This window comes from Drosophila serrata, unplaced genomic scaffold (assembly GCF_035046125.1).
Source record: "Drosophila serrata isolate PLE 108 unplaced genomic scaffold, ASM3504612v1 contig_245, whole genome shotgun sequence".
NCBI classification, from domain to species: Eukaryota; Metazoa; Arthropoda; class Insecta; order Diptera; family Drosophilidae; genus Drosophila; species Drosophila serrata.
In genome coordinates, this window is record NW_028257143.1 from 2,940,002 (window position 1) to 2,963,733 (window position 23,732).

General features: G+C 41.7%; 2 protein-coding genes across 2 annotated transcripts in view; one reads left to right on the top strand and one right to left on the bottom strand.

Annotated features, from left to right (window-relative positions):
* Positions 1–955: 955 nt before the first annotated feature.
* DIP-kappa (Dpr-interacting protein kappa) overlaps positions 956–23,732 on the top strand; it is a 47,174-nt gene continuing 24,397 nt past the window's right edge. Inside the window, exons 1-2 of the mRNA XM_020954995.2 lie at positions 956–1,281; positions 6,060–6,238. Coding sequence (XP_020810654.2) covers positions 6,091–6,238 — 148 coding nt within the window. The 5' untranslated portion in view covers positions 956–1,281; positions 6,060–6,090. The remainder of the gene's footprint in view (positions 1,282–6,059; positions 6,239–23,732) is intronic.
* Positions 9,705–12,997, bottom strand: Gpo3 (Glycerophosphate oxidase 3). Its single transcript, XM_020954994.2, has 2 exons — positions 12,246–12,997; positions 9,705–11,583 (listed from the first exon to the last, which is right to left on the bottom strand). The coding sequence occupies exons 1-2, from the start codon at positions 12,762–12,764 to the stop codon at positions 9,970–9,972; spliced, it is 2,133 nt and encodes a 710-aa protein (XP_020810653.2). The 5' UTR covers positions 12,765–12,997; the 3' UTR covers positions 9,705–9,969.

Here is a 23,732-nt window from a genome sequence, read left to right on the forward strand (position 1 = left end):
TTGGCCTCTGATAAAAAAGTTGGTCATGTTGAAGAATTTCGGACTTGTGGGACTGTGACGCATATAACTTTATTTTCCCCCCGTCCCCCTTGTTCTATGGAGTTTCCCGTGTTGATTATTTTATTCATGGCCAAAACTGCTTGCCTCTGAATTCTCTATTTAGTTGAGAGTCCGGCTGTGTGGTTAGCTATTCTCTGGTCAGCTGTTTGGTTTTAAGTTCCGAGTTATGTTTATCTAAATGATACCAGCAGGCAACGCTGCGTATGTGGAATATTTTTTATTGTGGTAAGCAGTCGCTTGTTGCCAGTTACCAGTTGTTGTCTAGCTGCTTTTGACATTCACTTTTGGGGGCAGGAGTCCAGGGGTTGGACAATGGCAGTTCACTGTGTTTCACTAGATAAGCCAATTTATGTATGTACGTATATAGTTGTTCCTTTTGAGTATACGTGTTAATTTTGGTTGTGAAAGGTCTGCACTTTAGAGTTTTATGGTTCTTTCTTTGCTGTGAGATGTATACGGCTGATACTGTTTAAATTTGGTAAAAATAATAAAACTCTCTGAGATGATGTCCCATTAAGTTTAGTTTATTATAAACTTGACTTGTTACTTTGGTTTTAGGTTAAAATTTAAAAGGATATTACATTTTGAATATAAATACTGGTTCAAGAACTTATAATAATAGTATACCATTTACTAGAAAGGTTCCTCCGCAATCCTTAATGGGCAAATAATCATCAGAGCTTAAGAGCAAACCATTGGCAGGACACAATGAACGCTCCCGAGTGCCTTCCAGGGAAGCACTCTCTCTTCGATGCCGAGGAACTCGCTCTCTTTACCAGCGAATTTCGAAATTCGAAAAACCGACTGTCAACCGAAAGCCGAAGCTGCAAACCGACACGAAGTGGTAACGTCCTTTGGGCCACGGCTAAGGATTTTCCACCAATGAAGGTCGGCCATTCGTTCAGTTGTTTCTCGGGCTTTCAACTGAACGGACGACCTGCACCCAACGAGGGTCGCCACGGAAGTATCTGACGTGCGTTTAGCGAACTCCGAACTGCGAGCTGCGATCCAACGCGAGTGTGCCCACGAAATGTTGCTCGGTGTGTTGTCGCAGTCCTTGCCATTGTCGTTGGTCCTGTCGCTGTCATTTGCCGGATTTTGCCAGCCCTCGCCAAAGTTGTGAGCGAGTGAAAGTTTTAGTGCGATTCTCGGCCGGCAGCTTCGGTCACCATATTTGCATTGCTGTCCAAATCGCATCTGCACTTGCGTGTTTAATTTGAAGTAATTACCAACTACTTTGTCGTCCCATCAGTTTGACCATTCCTCGGGTGACATTTGTTTGTTTGTGTTTTGATCATATTCTTAAAGCGATATGCGATTTTGAGATACAGAGGTGTGAATATCATTGCCAGGATCGTACAGGATCTCTTGATCTTGATCGTAGTATACTTTCGAATAATGACTATGCGAATTTCTTATTATTTTATGGGTGACTCTAAAAACGAATTTAGCTAAGTCGACTTAACTATGAATGCTAATTAATAACTGTGTCTGCTCATACCAGAATAATAAATAATAATCTCTCTAAGGGTAGCAAAGTAAATGTTGCATTCCTTCGTTAAAAAGTTTAAAAAGTAAAATTTATTTTTTGCAAACTCCTATTTTTGACCTCAATTTACAAAGTTAATTTAATAAAACTTAATTTCTTGTTTATTCAAATTGAATTATTTATCAATTTAATCTTGAATTTTATATTTACAAATATATATACAAATACTCCTTTTCGGAACAGAACATTTTTGAATATTTTTTATAAACAAATATTTCATAAAACTGTTTAGAACATTGAAACTACCTTCTTCTTATCTAGATTATAAAGTACTAATTTATTTTTAAAGGTTATATAAATTAGATTTGATTACACTCAGTTTATTCCTGTTCAAGGAAATTTCAAAGAATAAAAGTTTCTAAAAATGATGGATAGAATGATATTTAGTTTTTCTATAAAATTAAAAGAATAATTGAGGACGGCTGATTTACATAGTGACAATAAGCACAATGAAATCATCTATACAAATCAATAGTTAACGCTATACCGCGAAAAACTAAAAAATAGTTTAGATAGGTGTAACAAAATTATACTATTCAATCTTAGAACTGAAATTAAGGACAAAATTTATATAAGCAAATATGATATAAGAATTCATTTTAGAGCTGGCAGAAAGGATCACATAATAATATTAACTAGATATAATTTACTTTTGTTTAGGTGTGAAGCTACTTATTTGATAAATAGGATATTTACACTAGAAAGGGAAATGCAACTTAACAACAATTTATGGGTTTTGCACTCGAAACAAATTGAATGTGACTGTAATACCCTAATTTGTTTGCAATTGTGCAAACAACCGCAAAAATTCCAACACAAAATCCTTTTACTGGAATTCAACGAACTAAATGGCCATAAAAACCGCTTACGAATAGTGACTGGGGGGAGCGGTTGCAGGGGAGCAATGCCAATGCTGCTGAGACACAAACAAAGGGCCACCGTGTAACCAGCAAAATAATTTGCTGCAATAAATATTTGAAAATCCAGTTAAGCGAAACATTTTCGTCACGAAGAGGCCAACTGGCCGCACAGTCTAAGGCTCCGCAAAAAATGCACTCCTGGCCGGGATGGGTTCAGCGGTTGTTGGTTGTTGGTTGTTGCACAGCTCCTGGCTCGAGGCGTCTGGGTGGTTATTTCCCTTCGCGAAATGAATCTGGCAAAACATATAGGGTATTCAAAGCATTTTAGTTAAACACTAAAAATGTAACAATTTATATATCATTTTAAGCTAATAATCAATATTAAATTCGAATCTAATGGTCCAGAAATATGAAAAAGACTGGGATGCATGAGGATTTATAGAAAGACTTATGTATTACTGAGTTCTAGAAACACTATCCGTTTAAGTTTCAATGGAATATTGGTAATAATATAAGATCTATGAGAACAAAAATGTTTGTTTGGATTTTTTAAGCCTTAAGCACTTTCGATCTCCTCTTTTCCTTTGTTACCATTAATTGTCATACAATTAGATTATAAATTTATATGTTCTTAAAATAATATATTGCTGTTTTTGTCAACAATTAAATGTATTACACAGTTGCTTTCAAGGGGTAAAAACCGTTCTATATACCCAAAATCAGTGTGCCCCTTTTTTGCTGTGGCATTTTCATGCAGTTTCTGCTTTTTGCATGCCCCTCATGCCACTGGAAATGTTGCTTCTGCTACACGCCGTGTTGCATTCTGTGGGCTGCCTGTGCTTTGGGCTCCTTCGGCTTTTGTGTCTCCATACCGGACGCTTTAATATTAAAAGCGTTTAAATTCGTTGTTCGTTTCGTCGCCATTGTTCCGTGTTGTGGCATCAGCCCCAAAACGAAACTGATTCCATCCCCCAGCGATATCCGCAAGTGTCTTTAACCCTTTTTGACCCAAGGGGAAGTTTCTGAAGTAAGTTTTTTTCGTTATGGTATTTAAATTTTTAAAAATCATAACATACATAACTACATACATTGCGAATTATTATATTTCCATCAATTTGATTGCGTTGCAAATTAAAAATATTATGTTTAAGCGACAAAGTAAAACCCTGAGAATACTATATGTATTACAAACACGTTTAGGCACAAAATAAAATCGCTAAACATTTATTATTAAACACGTCTTCTCTCATATTTTTGCTAAACTAAACAATTTGTTAGAAATATTACACAGATTTTAAGACATTTTCAAAGTTTGTTTCAAAGCGTAATTAGCCTATCCTAAGTGTAGATTATAAGACTCGAATTTAAAGTGTTTTTAAATGACCGCTTAATTATTCATATTTACTTATTTGACAAAAAAAAAAAAACAAAAAACAAAAGAAGTGGTTCGAGAACCTCCTTAAAATAATAATAATAACCTGGTTAGTTCGGCAACAAGGGGTTAAGTTGGGCTTCGAAGGAGGGCGACCGTTGGACCGCTTTGCTGTGGAACACTAACAAGCTTTGTTATGTTTGACTGTCGTTCTGTCGCTTTCGCTTTTGCTTTTGCTGCTGGCACTGCTGTTGCTTTTGAGTTTGTGTTTGAGTTTGCTCAACGTTTTGCCAACTGTGCGAGAAAGTCGCCCGCAGCGTCGGAAGCGGAAACGGAAGTGTTGCCATTGCCATTTTGCTGGCTGGCATCGCCATTGCATTTTCGTTGCTCTCCACTCAGCGCAGCTCAGCTCCGTTCCGCTCAGCTCCGCCGTTTTTGCGTGTGCCATGGATATTGTTTTTAGCCGTGCTCTTCGATAAAACTTCTTTCTGGCTTTCCGCTGGCTAAATGTTGCCTGGCACTGTCCGCTTATGTCCTGACAGCGTGTTTTTCGTGGAGAGGGAGGGAGGGGGAGTTTGCCTTTTGCACAAAAGTTTCTGACAGGTGGTTTGTATGTTACGTGTTTGCTGTTTACTTTGTGTAATCATTTCATTTGTCAGACTTGATTTGCCAACCGGCACTGCGTTGACAGCTTGACATTGCAAATTGAGACTCCGACGAAAAAAAGGGAGCATTTCCACGGGGCAAAGGGCGAGATTAGGAACGCTTCTTTTCACGGAGAGTGGGTGTAATTAATCAGAAAAGTTGTTCAGGCCTTTTGTAAATGTACCATACAGTAAAAAAAAATGTTTCAAAGAGCCATGTGGATGAACAAATAATAATTGTATCCGATTCCATGCACGTATGTACGTAAAGAGGATATTATGAATATTAATGGAGACATAGGGCAATTGTATCATTAAATATCTAGAATCGTTTAAGCAGGCTAGAAGAGGATCAAACATAAATAAAGAATATCTTAAAATATGACCTACAAAAATTTGAATAAGAATCAAAAAGCTTTCCCTAAGTATCTAGCTCATTCTATTTATTTGTACTAGCTAGTTAAGAATTGTCAGATCGGTGAATTATTACAGTAGATAAATAATTAAATATTGTGGTTGCTTATATGAATCATAAAAAATATGCTTATAAAATTTATATAAGGATGTGAGGCTACCATTTTGTCAATTTTATTCATGGATTCTAAAAATTTGTTATAAAATTTCCAATTCAAATTATTTCAAAAGTTATATCAATTTGAAAAGAGTGCTTTTACTTTATCCTAATTTTTTTGTTCACAAATACATTATACAATTTTTTAGGTTTTTATTTTTCAATATACGCTTTATACAAGATGAAATATTCTAGTCTATATTGTTCTACATTGTATAGTGCGTCAACATCTTAAACATTATTTGCTTTCTTTTTAAAAATGTTAGAAATAATAAAAAAATCAACTCTTTTAATATAATAAATATTCAGTTCAATATAATTTTGTTATCTTGTAGTTGTATTCGCCTTATAAGAATTTTAAACAATTTACTGGAATTTAAAGTTCATAGATCCTTATTTTGCTTAACTGCCGCATTCCAAGTTTTGTTGGGAATTCTCAAGAAGATTCACAAAGTCAAGTTGAAAATCTTAAACACCAAAGTTAAATTAATGGAGGGGTAAAGTGGAATTTGCGTCGACAAAATCGAATTACCGTCTGCCTGCTGTCTAAAGATATTCAATTCAACTGAGCCGAGTTTAAAAGGCCTCAAATTAACGCACAGCAAATTAACTTGGTCGGCAAAAGGAAGGGGGCCATAAAATCAAAAGTAAAACAAACAAATGTCGACGAAAAGTCAAAAGTGGAAGTCTTAGGGCAAAACTATGGGCGAGAAACGCGTGTAAACAGCAGCAGCAGCTACTTTGACTTTCGCCAGGCATCCGGACTCGGATCCGGTGGGAGGAACTGGATCCGGATCCGGGCTGAAGTTGGAGTCCGTCATCATCATCATCATCATCCAGCCGTCTCAATCGCTGTTGGTGTTGATTGCCGTTGCTGCTGTTGTTGCTGATTACGCGCCGTTTAAGTGATTAAAGGTGAAATCGTTTGCTAACCTCCCCCGAAGCTCGAATGTTTTGCCAACGCAATTTGAGTGTGGAACATTTTCCCCATTAACCGTTGCAGAAGAAAAGCCAGCCAAAGGATTTCCAGAGCCATGGCCGCGCCGCACTGGCCGCCACGCCCACGCCCACGGACCCGGGGACGGGAACGGGAACGGATTCTGGCCACCATGATGATAGTCATTGCCGCGGTTACCATGCTGATGACAGCCACGCCCACGCTGGCCGAGATCCCCTCAAAGGGTAAGTGCTTTGATAATTTAATGAGCCGCTCTTAATGGGCTTCTTAGTTTGATTGATTGACTGGTGGATTGACAATAGTCACTTCACGGAAGACCGCTAAGGAGGCTGATGGCAGTTAATTTGGTCAAATATTTGCCAGAATATCTCCATAACTGTAGCCTTATAATGTTTATCTATATATATTTTAGGATATATTACCTACATAGTAAAAAAATACACTTTCCAACACAGTAAATCAAAAACCTGTAAGGTATTTGTACGAAACCAGTTAACTTTTGAATTATTGATTGACTAAAAATGTAAATGTCAAAGGAAAACTTAAAAGCTTTCCTTATTGATTTTGTTTAGTTTCAAGCATGCATCTTTAAATTTTCTTTTCTGTCTGTCCAGAGTCCAGAGCCTGGGCACTTATTCCATTAGGCCTACAAACATCGTTTCACTTGAACTTGAACAGAACGCAGCGGTTTGAGTCTATCCGGAAGAAGAATGCCTGTTTACCTTCGCCATTAAAAGCAATTTCAAAACAGAAACAGAAAATAATTGCAATTGTTAAAGCCTTTCTGAAAGGTTGTTCGCTGTCCAATGGATGAGGGGAGGCCAAATTGTGCATATTTGAAAAGTTTATGAAAAACAATTTTCCATTTATTCCAGTCGCCGCCAGGAGGGGAGAATGGGGCGTGTTTTATTTGCATATTTGTTAAATTTATCTTTGGCTAAGCAAACGAAGAGGCTGAGTGGCAGGCACAAGCGGCGTAGCATGCTCCAGGATATTTTGTGACATAATCAAATATGCTTTAAGCCAAAGCCAACAACTCTCAACCCTTTTGAAGTCGCTGCCAACAAGAATGAATGAACTGCAGATAAAAGATGTTGGCCCCTGCCATGTCAAGCTTGTTCAGTTATTTCCACACATATATTTTACAGCACATTTCCCCGCCCCATCCGAGTAGTGCCGAGGCGGAGAGACTTTTCCTATTTCCTCCTTATTGCGTCTATTTTATGAGCGAGGAAATGCAAATGCTTACAAGACGTTTAACATGTCACCTGCGGGCAAAAGACGCTCTGCAAAATGCTCTCCACACTTATCTGACAGTTGTGCATCTCTGGCCCGCTTTTTCGCCCCATCTCCTGCCCGGCACATGTATAAAATATACATTTGTTTGCCTTACCATGTTTGTCACTTATCGTTTGGTCCAATGTCTTGCAGCTGAGTGCCATTCCCCTGCCGCCGTCCTTCCGATTCCGATTCCGCCTCCGACTCCAGCCGGGTCCAAGATATCCTGAGTGTGTGCCGAGATATATTATGATTTTATGCATGGTTTGGTATAAAACTTACTATCTCGCCACTTTTGAAAATATGAAAATAGCGCCTTCTACTTCTGGGCTTGAAAACTGCAATAAATAGTAAAATATGTGAAAGATATTAATTGAAACTTCTATGGAGTAAAAGTAAGACTCGCATTAATCAAAATCAACTTGTAACAAAACAAACAAATTTTTTCAAAATTTTATCTTTTACTTCACTATCCTTCTGATATTTACAAAATGAAGTTCGTGAGGTAGTTCGTGAATGCAGCAATGAATGCAATTTAATAGCTTTACACGACTTTTGCATTCTTCTTGAATTCTCACAACATTAAATCTTCCGTTGTCCCAGATTTCTTTTTCACAGCTTTTTCTCTGCTCGGCTCTGCTCTGTGGAAGTACTAAAGCAATTTTTATGGCACACTATTTTCGTGTTATTTCCGTTTGTCGCCTGGCAATATTTTCGGCATTTAATGGCAATGCTTCCGTCATACGTTTTCTTGGGTTCCTTATTTTGGATATTTCATAGCTATTTAAGGTGGGGTACTCTGATGTTTTCTTATTTTTTGTTGCTAAATGGCCAGCTAGGTGTCCTTGACTTCCTTGGGCCACGCCGCAGGGATCCTTATGCCTCGTTGGCGGGAATTCTTATTATTATGAGCTCGCGTGTGCATCGCCTGCATTTTTCCATATTACTGACTTCCTTCGACGGCTGGCCCAAGCTTATTAAAATTCTTGGGCTCCGTAGTCGCAGCGGAGGGCCAGAACTCGACCCTTGGCAGGGCACTGCGATTTATGTTTCAAGTTTGAAATTCCCGAAATAGTTTCGCGTGCTGCAAATTGTTAACTCAACTAATCAGCATAAAATGCAGACCAAAAGACCGCAGTGGGGCCTTCAGAGGGAAGCGCCGTGGAAAGTGAAAGTGTTCTGCGTTGGGTTAGTTTAATAGTTTTATTTTTACCACAGCAAAATTTCGCGCGTGTGACCCAACGAAAGCATTTCCCAACTTGCAGCCAAAATGAAGTGCAAAAGCAATGAAGTTCATTTAAGTAAATGTGTCATTGTACAAAATGCAGATCAAACTCTATAAATAATGTGTATTTTTAAACTATTTTAAGTGGGTAGAGATTCAAACTTTATTTATATTTCAAAACATCTTTTGGAAAATCTCCAAGAAGAGAACAATTGCTTAAACTGAGGCGAATACAAAATTAAATTTGCATATGATTTCTTTAATTTCATGTTAAATTAATTCTCCTCGTTAACATATTGGTGATACATTAAATTAAATTTCACAGCAGTTCAAAAATGTGGCCATAAAAAGGTCATTTGCGTCGCTAACGAGCGGCGGCAGGAAAAATATGGTGTTTATATAAATGCCACCCCCATGCACACACACTTTCTGTTCCAATCAGCCAATAAATAAAGCAATATATGAGCGATAAGCACATTCAAAGTGTAGCAAACAACGAGAAATGATTTCCCAGCCCAATAACAATAATTCAAAATGGGTCGCCCCCACGATTCCCTAGAGTTTTCCCACTTCCCACTCAAGTGTAGCTAATTTATTAAAAACAAACGACAACACCAGCGACTCCAAATTGCCAAAGTAACGAAAAGAAAATATCGAAGGCCGTTAGAGACTGCCGTCTGTTACCAAAATGGAAAATCGAACAGCATTTGTTTTATTATATTATGAAATCAAGGAATCCAAACACGAGCCTAAGGGAAACGTTTTGCTTGAATTCAAAATATCTGCACAATTGAAATGAAAGAATTCAGAGAATTCAAGCGGAAGCATTTGAGCTGACCCAAATATTATTTACAAACTATAATTGGAGTAAAGGAAAATGTACAAAAGCCTTCCTTTGTAGCTTAAAACAGGTACAGTTTGAAGTAGATAAAGTCGAAATGGAAAAAGTGATTCTATATTAATTTTTTAGTGCAAGTATTCAAGTGAAAGCGGTAAAAATGTGCAATATATTGAGATATATATATTAAATATAATATATTGAGATATATATAAATGTAAAGTTTCTGGCTATAAATCATTCGTTTTTTATTTCTGATGATCCACTTCTCGTTATTTATTGTTACTACTCTTTTTGTATGGGACCCGGGAGATTGAGAGATCTTATATTTTAAAGCAATATATTTACCAGGTTTCTCTATTTTTTTGTAGTATTTATTGGTCTATTGTTTTTTAGTACGTTTATGGTTGCACATTAGAGATTCATTAAACCCTGTTCTAACAATTTCTTCAGGTGTTCCGGATTTAGCACTTTTAGAGGAATGGGTTCTACCAACAATGAGTTTGTGTTTACGAGTTTTGATAGGAATACCAACGAGCAAGTGTCTTGAAACTTAATTTTTGGAATGTAACTTAGGCTGAGTGGAACTGTTTGCAAATATTTAGAAGTGTGTTTTAGCACATAAACTTGTTGCGCCACAGAGTCTGGATAAGATTGCGCTTCTCGTCAGACCACTTACTGGGAATGCACCTCGACCGGTCGCCGGAGACAGGCGGGGGAGTGTCAACCACCGTCTGGTGAGTGATCCCTGTTGTAAGGACCTCGGGAATGCCGGTCATCTTTGCACTCGCAATTGAACCTGTCTCGTCTGGGGTCACAGGAATCGGGGCGAAGGTCTTGGAGTAACTTCTGGCCTCCTTGCGAGCGGCCGCACGGCAGCAGCTCTCCGAGGAAGACTTCTTTTTCGGTTGGCTCTTGCCTATGGCCTTGGGGCGGACGATGCTGCCGAGACCCATCTGACGCACCAGGAAGTCCTGTACGGCCACCATCTGCTTCTTCTGCTCCCCCTCATCCCACTTGGCCTCATCGGCCATGATCTTGAGGACCTTGGGCAGCATATGCAGCGTGGCAGCCGCGTCCACGAAGGCGACGCGCAGGCGCCGAGCGACGACATCCAGCAGGGTGGAGGCGTACTCGTTGCGCACCGCGTACTTGACCTCCGCCTCGATGTACGGAAAGTTGGGATGAAGACGCTTCAGCATATCCTGGCCCTGGGTGAGCAGGGCGTGACCGTTGTAGCCATAGGAGTCGGATATGTGCTGCGCCACATCCATGGGCACGTCGTAGTCCTGCAGGAACTCCAGTGGCAGCATGCAGCACCAGTTCTGGGCGCCGTCCAACGGCAGATCCTCGGTCCAGCTGGAGGTGACATGGTCGTCGCACAGTCCGCACGACTTGATGGCCAGGTCGATGGCCTCGGCGGCCATCACGCGGTAGCTGCTAAAGCGCCCGCCGCCCAGCGTGATCATGCCGTTCGGGCTCACCTCGATCATGTAGGTGCTGACCGGTGGGGGAATCTTATCATCTTCATTATCCTCCTTCTTATCGCTGGGACAGCCGACCTTGGGCCGCAGGCCTGTCCAGGCACTAAGCACGTGGCATGGTCCCAGCTCCACGCAGGGCTCGAACTTCTCCTTGGCTGCGTCCAACAGGGAACTCACGTTTTCCGGATCGGGTGAGGGGCTCTGGGAGACGCACACACCTTCCACTTCGTGGACTCCCACCACCATGTGATTCTCGAACGGCACCATTACCACCGTGGGCTCATCCTTTTTCGGCGATGGGCTTAGCAGGCCGTAGCGTCCGGACCCAAAGTACCGCGGCACGGAGATATAGGTGTCCACCGTGGGCACGAGGATCGGAGGAGTGCCCTCCTCGTCCAGTTGACGGATGGCATCCGTGCCAGCACCCGTGGCATTGATCACTGCCTTGGCCTGAATGTAGAACGTCTCCCCGGTGAGCGAATCATTGACGCCCACCACACGACAGCAGCCCTCCTGAGGCAGCATCTCCACCGCCTTCAGATGGTTGCCCACACTGGCGCCCAGGGCGACGGCAGTCATAGCCAAGGCCAAGCACATCCGGGCATCATCCAACTGGACATCGTAGTAGACAACCCCGCCTCGGAGACCCTCCGTCTTCAGTAGCGGAAACTCATAGAGCACAGACTCCTTGGAGATGCAGTGTGAGCCGCGCACATTCGATGCAGCCGATATAAAGTCGTACACCTAAAAGGATTCAAAAATTGAATATTTATACTTACGTTAGAGGTTATGTATTTTTAAATATTAAAAAATAATCGTATCTTTTCCTATTCTAAGAAGTAAAAATGCTGAAGTCGAGAGTGAAACAATGTGAAGTACCCAGTACGAAAAGATTTCTGACTATTAAACAAAAGTAGAGAGAATGTGGTAAAAAGTTAATTAAACGATAAGATGAATACTCTTTTTTAATATAATTCGGTTACTGAAAGTAGGAGCATATATATCGGAACAAAAATAATAATTAGAACCCATTGCTCTTCAGGGCATTGAGCTGATCCTGACGAAATTAATTAAAAACAAAAACATAATCCGTAAACCGTCGGAAGTGGAATTTTACTCTGTTGATTTGTTACTCAGTAAATTTCTGTATGTAGAGAATTATTTAAATAGCTTCAAAACTGAGAAACTAGTTTACATAGCCACGAACAAATAGGCGGACACACAGATGCTGATCAAAAATGTATATACTTCAATAAACAAATTAGTAAATATATCGCAGGATAATGATGTTAACCCTCACGTGCTTAAGCTAAAAACTTACAAATTATTAATAAGAGTTTAAAAATATGTTCGAGTATGCATGCAATTTCTTTTATATTTTTTTCGAAGTCTAAGACTTGTCTTACCTTGAGAGCCAGCCAGGTAAAGGGCATACCTAGCACACTGTACATGGGGATGACCATCGGTTGCACGCGATTCAGGTGCGGAGCGATCTTGAGCATGGTGGCTCGCTCACTCATCATTTGCAGCATGATGTACAGCTGCTCGAAGTCCTTGTCCCTCAGGGCAGTGCCCAGGTAGGAGCCGCTGCCATCAACCAGCTTGCTGGAGCGGGAACTGGCGCCACTGCCAAAGTCGTCGGCTTCGACAAGAGCGGTCTTGAGACCGCGGCAGGCGGCATCCACCGCGCAACCACAACCGGCGGCTCCTCCCCCGATCACCAGTACATCGAACTCCTCTCCCTTCAGGGCATTCAGCTGATCCTGCCGCGAAGGTACTGCCTTCAGGGGACCACAACAGTGGTTACCGCGCACATCGCTCTTGCTGAGATGGGCCAGGTGGCATAGACTTTGGCCCAGCAGCTGGCGCGCCTCGCTGGGACGGAGCGCAGATTGGGCCAAGCCGGAACACAACTTCAGCAGCATCCTTGACGGTCGTTGGTTAAGTTTCTCTAAAGCTGGCAAACACTACAAATTTTGAATTTAGCCGGGCCTTTGCATTCTATGCAAAATCAACCCAAAGTTTTAAAGAATTCCCCGGTCTAAATGTGTACTTTGAACCAAAAGGGTTATAAATGCCTCTGACATTAGGAAGGCAGCTACGGAAAACCTACTTTGTTTCTTCTTCGAAAGATAAACATTCCTTTAATTTTAATTATAAGTTATCATACGATTATTGAAATAATTACCGTGTAAAAGTTTCCTATGAATATATTATGCGCCAGTTTTGTAGTAATCTCCCAAAATGAGCTCGGTTTTATATTGGGGATTATTAAAAAAATCCAACTGAAAAACAATAATCCTCAAAACCAATTGGAAAAGTGGGTTTTCAGTTTAAAATTCAATGAAATTTTATTATATTGCAAGCGAATGCCGCCCACACCCAGCCAATTAAAATTAATGAAAATTATAGATATGCGGCTTGTCGCCTCGCCCGCCTCCACACCTGCGCCAAAGGTGTCGGCCTGTCACAGTTTCTGACAATTTAAACTCGTGACTGGCAGGCAGACGGAGGGGGCAGGACGGCAGGACGGCAGGACGGCAGGACGAGCGGTGAGAGTAAATTGCTATGCTTAGCACATTAAGGTTGGAAAATTTAATTACATGCAACGAGAGCAGAGCGCGGCAGCCGGGGAAAACTCGCGAGCATTCGATGGACAATCGCAGAGGCGGTGGGCAGAGCTTACCTGGGGCAGGGATCCACCGCCGCCCCCCAGAGTATTTGTGGCGGAATATTAATGCTTGTCCGCGGATCCCAGGGGCGTTCCAGCGGTGTCAGCGGTACGGCTGGACTAGGACAGGCTGCCGCCTAATGAGTTTGTTTAAGTAATTTCGATTCATTTGTTAATTTTCAACTATTGTCTCTCTATTGACTTTATTAATGTGCCCGGGGCCCGGGGTCCGGCCATCAGTCTGTCAGTCCGTCACTCAGACTCTGAGTGTCAACCCGCTTCCCTGTCATGTTTGTTTGCCCGTGTTTACCTTCACCTGTCCACAGGACATGTCCTGTGGGAATGCGGTGCGTTTGACTCTTGCGTGCCCACCACTGGCATTGTCCTTTTGTCATTGGCCTGGTCATTAACACGGCTCCTCGGAATGAATAGATACTTGAATGCCAAAGCCGATTGCCGCAATCAATGATATCGACACACAGCGGGTACTAATATTTACACCAATCGAGTATTGAGTATCGAGTATAAATGTTTAAAACAGTGCGGTCTAAGTGCAAGTAATAGCGTTTATTATCATTGATATTAGTATTATCATTAGTTTAAGCTACCCATGTGTCAACGGGTTGATGATGGGATGAAGGATAAGTACTCAAGGTCTTACCTCCTTTTAGTATTAAATAACTTTATGTAGAGCCTTATATCTGTTCGTTATCCAATTCAGGTTCAAGATTAAGTGTCATCAAGGTACGGAACTCATTTTCACCACTTGCCTAAATGCAGATGAAAGATAAATCTTCCGTATCTTGTTAAAATATTAAGCTTTGCTTCCCCCTAGAAGCGGTCATGAAAATAGCAAACAAGAATAACGCCAGCGGCCTTCTAAACACAAATTTCCGGTGTAAGCCGCACAACAAACCTGACCTAATACCCCTGGCGGAGGACTCCTGCCCCGCCGGTGTGCTGGTTACTGGTAACTGGTTGCTGGTGACTGCTAAAACCAGGCACCCGCCACGCCCCAGCACTTTGTTACATTTCGTTACCTCGCCAAAGTGCCTCAACACATTCGGCGGGATACGGCGTGGCCTTGTTGCTTCCTGCCTCCTGCCACGCCCCACATCCCACACCCACCTACACCCACCTTCTCCTGGCTGGCTGGCTGCAACTGGCTTTGTTTTGTGGCTCGCTGTTGCTGGCGTGTGGCTCACCTTTTCAGCCCGGAGACCCGGAGAGCCTTGCCTCCGGGTCGGGATGGGAGGTGTACGGGCATTATTGCAGCTATAAAGTCAGTGCCTTGAACTTTTCCTCTAGCTGCTTTTTTTTGTTTTGTCCTGCTGCTGCTCCTTTGGTCCGGCAGTTATTTTTTTTTCGTTTTCGTCCTTTTATTCGAGCTCTCTTTTTGTCGCCTTATTGCTATTGAAGTTTGTTTTTTATGGCCTGGCCGAGCTTGACAATAAGCACGGCGGCGGCGAAACTTTTCCACTTCTCATTTATTATTACGCTTGGCTGTTGTTGTTGTTGTTGTTGTTGTTGTTGTCCTGACAACCGAGCGACACAAATTGTCCTCCGTCCATGCTGGCTTCCTTCTACAGGCCAAAAAAAATAATATATATATATACGGAAGGAAAAAAAATGTATAGAACAAATGGTAGTCGGGGCGAATGCAAACAAGCGCATGAAATGTGTCTAATATTTTTTCAAAGCAAAGTGCCAAACGAGAAATCCGGCAGAATGCTAAAATTAAAATAATTCTAAATAAACGAATTGTCGCGCTTCGGCAGGCACTCAGCAAGGTGTTAAGTGGCCCAAATTGTCTGCCAAACAGATTTTTTCCTTCCTCTCTCTCCATCTCCAGGAAAATGTGTGAATATTTTTGTTTTTATAGGAAAAAGTTTTGATTAATTGGTAAGAGCTCGAGTTCCGTATTTAAAACCACTGAAAATATATATCCTTTAACCCGAAGAGAATGTTTTACATAACACGTTCTAGTAATACTCTCGGAAGATGTGAATGTAGACCAAACCTTTTAAATATTTTATCGACTTTATATATTTATAGTCTAAAATCAAACAATGATTCATTATATAAGTTTACCATACAACAAATGATGATGTTTAAAAAGAAAGAAGTAATACAAACATAATATAATGAAACTGTGTTTTCGAACATTTTGAATTGTATTTAATAAGTTCAATTTCCAGCAAACAAATATTTTCCTTCACTCGAATTTTCTTAATTTTATATTTTATGTTCGAATGTTTGAGTTTACAATATCTATCAATTATTAAAAATATCTCAACTACCTCTATTAAATAACTAAAATGGATTCTCTGTCCTTCAAGCGACAAATGTCGATGTGATAGTTTCACAAACCCGTACACAATTCGCAATTGAGCAGAATTTAGCCTCTATATTAATGTGTATTGTAGCATAATTGAGTTACTCACGCACAGGGACTTGGTGGCCATGGGGGGCCAAAGGACATCCCCGCAACCAAGTCCCAACAAAGGGTCTGGAAGTGCTCAGCAGTCGTGGTCCTTGCAGATCCAGCAGCAGTTGCTTCAAGCATAAAGGCGCTAATTTGTAGCAATTAGTTTGGCACTCGGCCATGGAGCTGGACATGGGACATGGTACATGGAGAGTGGAGCATGGAGCAGGGCCCCCGGGGTAAATGGTCAGTGGGTTTGGCCAGTGGACAGACCATAAACATGCACAAAGGACAGTGGACACCGGACCGCACATTTGCGAAGGACAATTGATAACAATTGGATAAACGCCACGCGTCCAGAGCAACACGCTTGAATCGAGTAAAAATGCCACATTTTTTACGACATGACATCAATTAAATTTTTACCTTTTACCGCCGCACAGTTAAACACGCAGTGTCTGCCACACACTCAAATGAATGCGAAGAATATATTCACAGCTCCTGGTCATCCTGCCACCTTCGGACAGGTAGAAAATATTGTGAAATGTTTAATGAAATATATATTTAATTTTTATGGTTATAAGAGGGACAATTTCGATTAAACAAACGAGGGAATATCCAATTTTATGATATCATGCCTTTATCGTTTCCTTATTAGAATCCTAATAAAATATTTGCAAATTCTTTCTATTAAAGAAAAAAAACCCTTGATCATGTTATGTCAGGGAACCCAAGCTAATTTATGGAACCGAATATAACTCAAATATTTATTTCCATTTAACCAATGTACATACTTTTTAAAGTGAAAGAAATTTGTACCTTACCTTGTATTTTCTGGTTATGCTCTTAAACTCTTGTTATCCCATTCTTGGTTTCCCACCCCGCCCCTTGTCTTGATGGTTATTGTTGTAGTTGCTGCAAGCAACACTATTTGTGTCATGCAACAATGTAATTGCCACTGTCGTTGTCATTTCCGCTGGACACACGTTTCAGCGACAGAAAAAAAGGCCGGGCAGGGAAAAACATTAAAGATATTGCCAGCCTGTGGAAGGTGGGAGGAGGGAAGTGGCAAGTGGCACCTTCGTCCTTAAAGGGGGGTGTGAGGAACAGGCGTGGTTTCCACAAAGCGGCGGAAGGAAGTGAGTTGTAGGTCGGCCATTGTGCAGCTTTGCGGCGAGCAAGTCGCATTGTGGCGCCCTTTCGTCGACATAGGGGGAGAGGGGGAGGGAGGAGAAGCCAGGGGGCGAACTCAGAGGTAAATGTCCTAGCCAATTGTCGGAGGCGCGGACCATGTTAAGTTGAAAATAATAGACGTGGACATGGCTGTCATTCTGTCAGCCAGAGCCGATGTGCGCCGGACACTAATCGATGTGGACAAATTGCAAAGGGTGCAGGTCAGCTCTCTGGCCCGGTCCACTCCCCCGCCGAATGGCACATCTTGCCTTTACCTGGAAATTAAGGGCTCAATGAGGCAGGGCATTAGCCGACGCCGCTCCTGCGCCAGCAGGGATTTTTAATTGCCGCCCTGATGCTCATTCGGTGGTCGCTCCGCTTATTTGTGTTTGCCACAAGCAGCAGGTTGAACTCCTGCGGTTGACCTACCCCTCGACCACTATCCCGATAATCCTGTTCGAGTCCCTGCCCCATGTTGCCCCCCTCCCCTTGCCTTTCAGTTCTGCTACAGTAAACTTGCGGCTGTGGCACCTCCTTTCCTCGTCCTCTGAACAGAGTCCCCATGCATGCCAAGTGGTCTCGTGGTGCAGTTCGTATAAATAAGTAAGCAGTTAATGAAATCAACTGTTTGCTATCCAATACCCCAGTAAATAATGGTTAAAAGAGGATACTCTTTTCAAAAATATAATTTAAATACTTTGAGAAGCAGTAACGTTTTCTTTGCATTGATGTTGCATAAATAACATAAATCATTCTCCTTTAATTTCAGGTAAGTCGTAACTCATATCGGAAATCAATTTTGGCTGCCCCTCCTCAGTAAGTTTTTCACATTTTTTCCATTACGCAAAAGTTCTACACCTTTGACTGCCATTAAACACACATTCCGTTGAGTTGGAAAAAAGTTTGACTCCGACAGTCCACCCGCTCGTGGCCACTACCTCCTCCCTGCGATCTCCTGGCCGCCATGAGCCACATTCGACACTTTATCACCTGGTTGGACACCGGCAGTCATTGGCTCGTGTTTTTGCACGGCCGTAACATTTAATGGCACTCCGCTTAACGCTTGTAAACACGTCGGGGCAATCAGAGCCCGGACCACGCCCCCGCTCCGTGTGTGTGGAGCAACTTGGCTTTCTTTTCACCAAACTGGGCCCGCCGGGCATGCTAATTTCACTTTGGCATTTCGGCCACTCTAACAGTCTACAATTACCGGTAATAGCTGGCTGCTAAAATCAAATGCAGCGGCCCATTCATTATCGTTAATTGCGGTAACCAGTTGGCGCCCGTATTATTACAAATTAACAAATCACTTAGTCGCTGACGGCGAAACCCGAATCCCTGCGAAACAACAACAAAATTAATTAACCAACTTCTTAAACTTTAACAATTTGGGTAAAAGAATCTAAAGCGCACTCAATTTGAATTTATTCCAGAAATAACACAAGCGGCTTGAAAGCGGATTAAAAATGAGTTTGATCGACGAAGAAATGCTCAGTACTTACATTATATTATTATCTTTGCTTTAGGTGTATTAAAATATAGTTGGGTTATAAGAAAACGTTTAATACATTATGTGCAGATCTTTCCAAAGGATTACCTTAAAGTTTTCAAATATTTTAATCAGAATAATAAACAGATATCTGAGGCAACCTGGTCTTCTTAGTTACGAACCGCTTCGCAATCCCTTCATGGCCATTTGTGGCCCAATGGAAGGCAACTTATAAAAATCGCCCAAGTTGCCATTAGGCCTTAACGCTTCGCTTAACTCGTTATTGGAGCTGAAGTTTATTCGCACAAAAGTTTTCAGCTGGCGGCAGTTCGCCTTCCGAAAGCAATTATCCTCCAGGAAGTGTATTCGACTTAATTGATTCTCTAGCCGGCAGTTGCTACAGTTTTAAAGGGATTTTAATAAGCGCTGAGTCCTGGCGCAGAGTTCCCTGTGTGTGTGGGAGTATGAATATCCTTTTTGTCCGAGGGTCTCGGCCGCCTTTTGTGCTCCGTTCTCTATCCTTTCGGATGAAAAGTTCCGCGCGCATTTAGATAACAACATTTCGTCGGCTTTTTCACACTTTGCCTGCTTTTTCAGGGCTAAGTAAATTTTGCAGCCGGACGTGCAGAGGCCCCAAGGCAAAGGGCCATAGACCGGGTTGAAGGTTGCGGATTTCGTAGGTTGAAGTTCAAGTGGACGGCCTGTGTATGTCCCTGCGTATTTGACCGGAAGTTAAGCGGCCTTTTTCTGGCCGAATCGTCTTCTAAGCCGCTTCGGCTGGGGTTGAGTTTGTGTGCGCCAGCTTGTACTTTAAATACAATTTGAAAATTGTGTTTATTTAATTGCCCGGAAAGCATTCAGCCACGGTTCCCTTCCATTGGTAAACATTTAATAATGTCTTTCATACGCCGCAAAGTATGCCATTTAATACGGTGCCATTTTAATAGTATTGCCATTATGTGGCGGTTCGAATGTATTAATAGCATTTGGAATATTCAAAACGTGCTAAGCTCTATTTACTTAAAAATTCCTAAGACAATCCATACTTCGAGGTATTTCAAATTGTGTAAGCAAAGAAAGTATCCAAATTCAAAGGGAAACTCGCTGCTCCTTCGAATAAAAATCAAATTTCAGTCGCTCCAAGGGGAGAGAATTCATGAATCCTTGGCAAGGAGCAGCTTCATCAGCATTGCGAGTGGCATTTCGATTCATATTCTCCACATGCCGGTTGCCTTTGCAGCCACAATGCTCCAGTCGCATTCATAGCTCCTTCCCTCCGACTCCAACTCGAGAAGTACCTTCCCTATGTTAATTTCAGCGGGCTCTATGTGGCCACAGACGCCTCTCATGTTTTTTGATGATAAAGAGGTTTTGGCATGGAGCCAAGAACAACAGCACCTACCAAAAGCAACTTCAAAAATTACTAGTATTTTTTGTTGTTCCTTTTGCGGGTCCAAAATAGACGCACGATGCATCCGAGGGCGGAGCAGAAGGATAGAACAAGGAGCCAGGAACAAGGCTGGAACTGGCCGAAAAGCAATAACAATAACGACCACATGTACACAGACACCGCCCCCAGTTTTCCCTTTCCGCCCTCAGACTCGCATTATTTTCTATTTTCCTGCTCGGTTTGATGAACTTCCCATCGCGAGAATGCCGGGGGAAATGGAGTTGCCTACGGTTCGGCAATTGCCGCTGCCTGGTTTTGATTGTTTTTGCTGATTCGGAAGAGGACGATGAGGATGATGGGGATGGGGATGTGGATGCTGATGATGTGGTGGATATTGATGATGTTCCTTGCAGCAGTTGGTCTTCCGGAGTTGGAGCCAGTCCTTTGCTTTTTACTGCATTTGATTTCGATAATAGAAAACTTAATTGCTTTTATAGATACTTCTGGCCGTGATATTTGGTGGGACTGATGTGAGAGCGAGAGAGAGTATAATACTGAATACAATAATATAAGCTTGTTTCTGATTTCAAAATGATTTTCGGCACGCCAAAGTTTATATACCCTTGCAGAAAGAACTTCTATGACTAGGAATCCATACAATATAAATTATATATATTTGTGTTAAAAAACAATGAAGTAATACCTGCTTTCATTTCATTCACCTAAACATATTATATTTGCAGTTTTACATTCACAGATTTGCATTTTTCCTCTACATCAAACGATCGTTTGTATGGCACCTATATGATATAGTCGTTCGATTTTCATGAAATTTGACACAAAATTTAAGACTAATATAAAGTGAATATACCTAAAATTTGTTGAAAATCAGCTGAAAACTGAAAATGTTATTCTTTTTAATTGTATTAATTTCTCGATCGTTCCTATGGGAGCTATATGATATAGTAGTCCGATTTTCATAAAATTTTACACAAAATTGTAGAGTATAATAAAATGGCTATATCTCAAATTTGATCAAGTTCTGTTGAAAACTGAAAATGTTGTAATTTTTTTGGTAAACAGTTTCCGATCATTCCTATGGCAGCTATATGATTTAGTCGTCCGATTCGGCCCGTTCCGACATATATACGAGTGAGACTACAGTCGAATCCCGATAATTCGTACCCCGCTATATCGAAAATCGCGATAATTCGTAAAAAATTCTGTCCCCTTGAAAAAAACTCGTTAATTCGTAAAAATTCCATACATTTTGGTCCCCTCCTTAATTCGTAATATTTGGCGCAACGCAAAGAATATTGAACCTCTTATAAATCGTAATTTTGTTTCGAAACCTCTTATAAATCGTATTGCGATGCGAAATATTTTGTAGTTAAAGCGACGTTAGATTTTGCAGACATCAGAACGGAGAATAAATTTTATAGAATTTACAAACCAGAGCATTAATTCCTCAACTTAAACATTATTTTTCGACTCATGATGTGCCAAATAGTGTGTTTGACAACCTAATAGGTTTAGAAAACGCAATGGAAAAAATAAAAGAAAAAAACACGAAGCATTCAAAAATTACCAATTATTTTAAAGCTTGAATTTTTGTTTTTAATAATTTAATGTTTCTGCTTAATTTTGTTTGTTAATTTTTTGTTTAATTTTCCTTTCATTTGAAAAACGTACAAATGAATGTACATATTTATTATGTTTGTTTAATTTTAATAAAGCTAAATACATACATATGTAAACATGATGTGAAATGTAAAAACCCCGTTTATTAGACTCTTTCATTTTTGAGCCCCGTTAAATAGAAATCTCGATAAATCGAATTCCCGTCTAATTCGTAAAAAAAGTGATCCCCTTGCCATTTCGAATTATCGGGACTCGACTGTATATAGAATACTAACTACAAAGTTTCATTCAGATAGCTTCAAAACTGAGAGACTAGTTTGCGTAGAAACGGACAGACGGACACACGGACATGGCTAGATCGACTCGGCTGTTGATCCTGATCGGAGGTGCCTCCTTCACTGCGTTGCAAACTTCTGACTAAAATTATAATACCCTGCAAGGGTATAAAGATCTACTGCATTGTATTGGACTTTGTATGGGACTGTAATGACTAAAAAAACCCCATCTATCATTCGATCAATCGTTTCCTGTCTGACTCCTGCACCTTGCCCCATTGAGGCCAATTTAAGGTGAAGTGTTTCGAAGGCCAACAGACACCTGGGCAACTAGCTGGCGACGGAGATTCCTGGCCATGCGGTTAGCCACAGCAGCCATCGGATTCCGGGCGCACACTGGCTGCAATTTGCATTCGCACACTCACAACCAGAGGGGTGGGGGTGTCTTCCTTTTTCTTGTGCATGTCAATCAGTTCATCGACTGCCAGGCAGGACTTCCCTGACATTCCTGATTGACTGGCCGGAGTGGAAGCGCAACAGGGGCGGAGCTTGGGAAAGGAGTCAACGAGCCACAGTTGAACTTTAAGCGCTCTTCGATGGGTGGACTAATTACGTTAATACACTTGAAAACAAAAGTCAAATCGAAGCTCATCAATAATTACAAGTGGAAAATGAAGACGAACTGTGACTTCCAGACACGAAGGGCAGTCGAACACGGAGCACAGCGGGCTGCTCAATCGCTCCGGGAACCCACCATAAACACATCAATCTTAATTAGAATCCGACACTGAAGTGCCTTGGCACACATCGAAAGTGAAGTTTTGCAGGTTCCAGAAAATTGGCTGTGATTTCTTTGCAAAGGCACTTACTTTTCTCCGATTCAGGTGAGGTGTTCTTTCAGGGTTCTTCGTGGACAATTAGGTAATTGCGTGCCACTAACAGCTAGCAGAAGAATGACAAAAATTAGTCAAACGCCTTGGATTACTCAAAATAATAACATGTCCAAGGGTTTTCCAAAATGGCCGAACACATTAGCCCGGCGCTCCGAAAAGAGCAACCAGAAACCAGACTAAGCATACACAGGCCCAGATGCAGGCCATAACCGAGTGCAGACACCGAAAAATAGTTAGGACGAGTGCGCCTGTCCAGGCTCCGGATAGAATCCGACCAGATGGCAGACTCTTAGCACTCCGGGGATAAAGTTTCATTAGGAGCTGCACCAGTAAAGTATGGCTCAGGCGGGGCCCAACCGAAGGGACGGGCGGGGGATGCAACACCCCAACTATCATGCTCAGCAGATGTATGGGCCACTTCACTGCAAATAGCACTTGAGGCTTATGACACCGCCCTCAGCCCCAGCCCCAGCCTCAGCTCCGGAGCCCTGGCCCTAGAACCCTGACCCCTTTCTCTGCCACTTCACTTCAAGAGCATGTGAAACCGCAGTTGAAAGGCATTTATTGTACTTGTCATTGTTGTTGGCCTCGGAGCTGCAGCTCAGACTGTGGTTAGCCAGCCAGCCTCCTAGAACACCCAGCATCCAGCATCCAGATCCCCCCACCTTGGCCTAGGAAAAATACTCGGCTCACTCTCATGAATGCCAATACAAGGAGGACTCATAAAAAGACGGTGGACGTCTGCTAGAGATGGCTGCGTGACTTTGAGTCAAGATGTGCGTAAATTCCAGCAATAACTGATATTTTAAGATCCTGTATAAAGTTAAATGGAAAGGAGTAACACTCTAGTAACTCAGAATACACTCTGGATTGTACAGCATCCTATGATTACTTTCCGCATAGATTAAGGGGAACTTTGTAAATGAATAAAGACAT

Coding starts and splice junctions, on each gene's coding strand:
- Gpo3 (XM_020954994.2), bottom strand. CDS start 12,764: ATGCTGCTGAAGTTGTGTTCCGGCTTGGCCCAATCTGCGCTCCGTCCC. Junction 11,584..12,245: donor TTACCTGGCTGGCTCTCAAG/GTAAGACAAGTC, acceptor GAATCCTTTTAG/GTGTACGACTTTATATCGGC.